This window comes from Trachymyrmex septentrionalis, unplaced genomic scaffold, assembly GCF_001594115.1.
Source record: "Trachymyrmex septentrionalis isolate Tsep2-gDNA-1 unplaced genomic scaffold, Tsep1.0 scaffold428, whole genome shotgun sequence".
Classification (NCBI taxonomy): domain Eukaryota; kingdom Metazoa; phylum Arthropoda; class Insecta; order Hymenoptera; family Formicidae; genus Trachymyrmex; species Trachymyrmex septentrionalis.
Window position 1 is genome coordinate 13,558 of NW_017305599.1, and position 6,001 is coordinate 19,558.

Genomic DNA, 6,001 nt, shown 5'->3' on the forward strand with positions numbered 1-6,001 from the left:
TGACACCGACCGCTCGCTAAAACGGCACGCGACGCACTGAGAGAGGAGACGGGTCGACAGGATCGAAAGTCAGACTTTGTTTATAATCGGCAGATATGCCTTATTAAGACCCTCGGTGTCAGTCTGTAAATTAAGACTGTTCTTCTGTTTTTTAATATGTAGCATCTCCGAAATCAAACGCTTTCTATACGAAGGCTCCTCGTCTAATATCAGAACATTGTTCCATTGAAAATCGTGATTGTGACTCAACCTATGATCGGTGATGACAGAGCGGATAGAAACTATATGTCTAACATGATTACGATGTTCGGCAATCCTGGTTTTTAATTGCCTGCCCGTCTGTCCAAACGTAAGAAGCGTCACAATCATTACATAAAATTTTATAAACAACGTTGCTTTTCGATGTGCTGGGACAAGAATCCTTCTGGACTCTTATGTATTTGCCCATTTTGTTAGGGCTGCGGAAGGCCACCCTGATATCACTTTTGCTTTTATTCAAAGATCTAAGTTTCTCCGTATGAAGCGGAATGAAAGGCACCGTAAGCCAAAAGGTAGACTTATTAGTTAATGTCAGTCGCGGTATCGTATAATCTGTGTCTATTTCTAATCAAATTTTTGATCCTATGATTGATGGAGTCAAAAATAAAGTCTAGTGGGTAGTCATTCAGAAGTAAAATGTCAATGATGGAGATCAAATTTTTTGTATGAAACCTAACGTCAGATAATAAAAAGGCTCTGTCGACTAGACTAATGAAAAGATGGTGCCTTTTTTCTGTGTCAATGGATGATTAGAGTGGAAGTTTAAAAATCTACGTGAAAACGTTTTTTTATTGGACTATGTGTAATGTATTTAAAGCCGACTTCACATAATGCTTATTTTTTTGCCAAATTATTAGTCCGTTTTTAAACGTGCCTTGAATATTAAAAGGCCTAAATTTTCAATAATAATATTAAATATGTATCAAAAAACTTTTAAAGTATACTATGATCTGATACAACATTTTTGTGACAACAATGTGCTAGGTAACATTGCATAAATTTTTATTTATATATGAAAATACACAAAAAACAAGTTTAATTTCAAAAAGGCATTTAATTATAACATATTTATAATATATGTTATAATTAAATACCTTTTTTTAAATTTAGGTAACATTTATATTTTCTCGTATCTGACGTATCATTAACAAATTGCCTATCTAGTCCATAATTGGAGAAACTATGAAACTCACGCCTGTTGGACATATACCTACTGAAAAATACAGAATATCAATACTTCATGACAATGAACTTTTGAGATTTAGAAACAATTATCGTGTTTAACGATTGAGTAATTGAGAAATATTTCATTAATATAATTTAATTTTGTCATCACACAGATTTAAATTTGACAGAAGCGTATTGATAAAAACAATTATATTAATTAATAAGTAACAAATTAAAAATCTAACCTCATCTAAGCGATAACAAATGTAATGCAATATTTTCCAAATTAATCGGTTTTGACGTCCAATTGACAGACATTTGTCGCTGATTGATTAGGTATTTATATATTTAAAAAGAATGAAGTAGATTATATATTTCTCGAAATTATTTTATTACAAAATGTGTAATATTTAAATAGAATATATTATCTCTAAAATAAGTGGAAATTGAAAATGGCATTATTTGCACGCACGGAAATTATACGTACGATGGAGAAAAATAGCTTCTAAGACAGAAAGTCGTGCAGACTTCATTTGCTTATATTAGCACAGATCGTGTTCATTGTATAAAACTTAATATTAATATTTATATTAGGCAAATAAAGCTTTTTTTATAAAAACTTTGATATATGAGTATTTTTTGCGCTCACCGTATATATAGGATTTTGTCGATAAGAAATAAAAAAAGATTTAATATATTGTATTTATTTCAGATTATTATATGTAAATAGACGCATTCGAGTGAGTCACATTCTATATAAATATGAAATTTGCAAAATTATAATATTGAGAAACTTTAAACGAGAAAATGGTAAAAAACTTAAAAGCAAAGAATAAAATTATGCATTAGCTTTTATCATTATTTTGATATAATAACAATTTGATAATGATATTACGAAGTTTTTATGACGGTAACGGTAACATCAGAGTTGCAAGAGTCAAACGTTATTTCTAATGGGTAACGGTCACACCAGAGTGCAAGAGTCAAACGTTATTTCTAATGGGTTGGAAAAGCCAATATTGAAAAGAAATAATTATATTTATTTCTAACTAATTATATTTATTTGTTTCTTGTAACGAAAAAAACAATTTGTCCATGCGTTATAAGTTACTTATTATGTTTTTTTAGTAACCATAACTCATAATGGAACAAGTCATTTTTTAAAATGATTTTCGTAACTTTAACACAATCAATAGAAAATATAGCCAATATCAAATCAAACGGTACGAAATATTAATTGATACCGATTTCGACTTATGAATCAGGGTGAAGTCTTCTTTAACAATGTTGCAATATGATCCTAACTCATATTCGTTGAGCGATCCGTTAAAGGTCAGTCAATTATGTTATTCCAGAATTTATTTAATACTACAAAAATTGTAGTATTAATAAGACATGTAATATAAGACACAATTATACTAAATTATATCATTTCTTTAATTAAATATATTAATGATTAATAGTTTCATATCTATTTTTAATGAAAGATTTTTCATGGAGAATAATTTTCATCACTGATATCTGGGATATTTCTTTATATATATATCTATTTATTAATATTTGCAACCCTTGACATGCACTTTGATAACATTACCTGCTCTACTCTTACTGACAAAAAATTTACCCGTAAAGTAGCATATTATTGAATCAGAATTAATTAACGTTTCCATTCTTTTCAGTCCGCTATCAGCTTCTGATAATATTGAAACGAGTTTATGAAACATTATTGAAAAATTTAATAAAATAAATTAAATGATATTAAATAAATCGAATTAAAATAATGGTTAGATAATAATAAATCATTAGAATGGACAGTTTATCGCACACAGTTATACTTTCCGCTACTTTATTTTTAGATAGAGATCAAAGATACGAGATATTTTTCTGCAATATTGACGAAATGTAGATAATGTCGATACGACTAGATACATTATGTTTTATAATTTGATGTAATTAAAATCAGTCACTTAAACTTTTATTTTCTGGTTTTGCAACGTAATCAGTTCCAATGATGAAAGAATCTCAACACATTGCAGATATTTTAAATTTCATGTAGTATCAAGCGACGGTTCCTTCCTTAAAATCATGTATCCATCGATTTGCATTAATGATATGTTGCTACACAATCCTATTGATTTTTAAAGGTATTTAACTTTTAATGAAAAATCTGACGCTCTGTTTCAATTACTTACTTACTTCAGCAAGATAATATGGTGCTGTAATTAGACAATGGCCAGCTACATCATTGACATTGATCATCTCGCGGAAGAAGGTTTGCATTCCATTGTGCAGAACTAAGAGAGTCGTTTAAAAAGTTTTCAGCCTAACAGAAACAAGTATTTTTTCGTTAGAATCTGTTCTATTTTTTTAGATTCTTCTTTTAAATCGATACTTTTTCCATGCTCCCATTCCTTTAACTCGTTCAAATAATGCGAGTACTTTGCGTCTTGCTCTGCAAAATAGGTTTTTACGAATATGATGATCTCCTCATTCAATGAAAATCTCTGTTCTTTGAGCCACACTTTGAACCTAGGAAACAGAAAAATGTCACTAGGAGCCAGATCTGGTAAATACGGTAGGTATGTGATCAATCATTTCTAACCGCAATTCGAAATTAATTTTTGTCATAACAACCGTCGATGTATTTTTCGGTTCACAGCAAGCGCAGCACCCAATCCAACGCATTAACTTACGCAATTAACTTGCGCATATCTAATTCTTCAGTGAATAGAGTATATGATAAATATGTTTTTCCAATATTTTCACAGCTTCTGCTAATTCTCTATAATTTTAACAGTTGTCCAGTACAACTTGGTACAAATAACGGTATGGCGCACTTTAAATCTACTTCTTCTCAAATATATCAATAATTTAAGCAATTTAATCATAGCGATCATAGGAGTAATAGATGAACATAATTTTGTGCGATCATTGATAGCTTTTGAAAATCATAAATGAATTGAAATTTAAAATGCATTACCTATTTTTATCAAAAAGTTGATTCAAAGCCGACAAATTTATAAAAGTTTATCTAATCAAAATCAAAGACGATATTATTAAAATGATTCCATATAATATCTATTTTATTATTAATCTGTCTTTTAATATTATATAAGTCATTATTGTTACTTACTATGTTTCTTTTCAACATGTAATATCGTAATGATGGAACTAATTGATGCATTTGAACTATTTATAAATCTTCTAACTGGAAAAGAATTTTTCATTTGACATTTGATGTATTAATTTAATCCTTATTTCTTTTATTGGAAACGTAAAACGTGTTTAAAGCCCAACGTGCCTACGAGTGCCTATGTTTTTCTGCTATATTTTAAGCTAAATTAAAATCTTATCACCATTGGTTGCAGTTATGACAATGTTAGTATCGAATACGATGATTTTGACAAAAATTTAATCCGGGAAATAATCCAGCCAGAAATAATGATGTTCTGTCAGCTTAAGCTAAATATGGTCTGTTTGACATGTATTTAAGTACATAGGTACATACTTTATTGCAAAGATCTTTTTATATGCTCTATTTAGTATTTTGATAAATGTGCAGAGAAATGGGAAATATAGAGAAATGTACAAAAAATGTAAACATTTAAACATAATACATACCTTTTATTTTATACTTTTTCATAAATAATGATATCTTTTATTTTTCATTAACTAATTTTGCATATTTTGTGATAATAAAATTGATGAAAACCAATAGAAACTAGATAACTCGCTGTGGATATTGCGATTTACGTAAACAATTTTCGTTATTATTAATGGTTATTAATAATAGATTGATAAAAACAATTTCATCATTAGTAAATTTAAAATTAAATATCCATCGACATTTAATGTTTTTTTTATTAATTAGAATTGTTGTTATATATCCAACATTTATATAGTGGTAAAAGATATAATGCAGTATTTTTATAATCATTTTTCGTTGACTAATTGACAGTCATTTCTTGAGCTAAATTATTAGATATTTATTTATTTATAAAGAATAAAATAAATTGATTATTTCAAAAAATTATTTTGAACTAAAAAGAGTAATAATTAAATAATGTATATTACCTTTAAAATTAGAGATAATTTAATATGGCGTTACTTGGACGCACAAAAGTTATTCGTACAGTCAAAAAAATTAGTTTCTAAAATCAGAAACACATGCAATACTCGCTTGTTTATATCAGAACGGAATGTATTCATTGTAAAAAACAACTAATTATTATATGTATATTCAATATTACTATTAAAATAAAGCTTTTTTTATAAGAATTTTGTTCTAATTTTGTATTCTCACTATATATACAGGGTGAAACCCAGGAAATTTTTCGCTTTTGTGTATATAGATAGAGCGGACTAAACTGAGTCGAAATGTTCTATTTCGTAATTTTTGCAATAGTTAACAAGGTATTAATTACAAAAATCAGTAAATATTGGTCTTGAATAATTTTTTAATCAAATTAAATATCAACTTTATAGAAAACTGCAAGAGACAAAAATCATACATTTTCTTCTTATAAAGTTCTGAGAATTTTTTTCAGAATTTTTTCAGAATTTTTTAATACCATATGTTTTCGTGTTGGTAAAAATAAGAAAATGCAATACTAAAAAATTGATAAAAAATTCTGAAAAAACTTTTAGAGTTCTATGAGAAGAAAATAAATGAGTTTTATCTTTTGCAGTTTTTCTGTAAAGTTGATAATATTTAAATAAAAAATTATTTAAGATAAATATTTGACAATTTTTAGTAATTAATCTTGTTAAATTGTGAAAATTTCAAAATGGTACA

At 27.6% G+C, this 6,001-nt stretch overlaps 1 protein-coding gene across 1 annotated transcript; it reads left to right on the forward strand.

Annotated features, from left to right (window-relative positions):
* The first annotated feature begins 3,428 nt into the window (after positions 1-3,428).
* Positions 3,429-4,094, forward strand: LOC108751251. The gene is made up of 3 exons (XM_018491337.1): positions 3,429-3,478; positions 3,670-3,785; positions 3,866-4,094. The coding sequence occupies exons 2-3, from the start codon at positions 3,682-3,684 to the stop codon at positions 4,074-4,076; spliced, it is 315 nt and encodes a 104-aa protein (XP_018346839.1). The 5' UTR covers positions 3,429-3,478; positions 3,670-3,681; the 3' UTR covers positions 4,077-4,094.
* Positions 4,095-6,001: the final 1,907 nt, after the last annotated feature.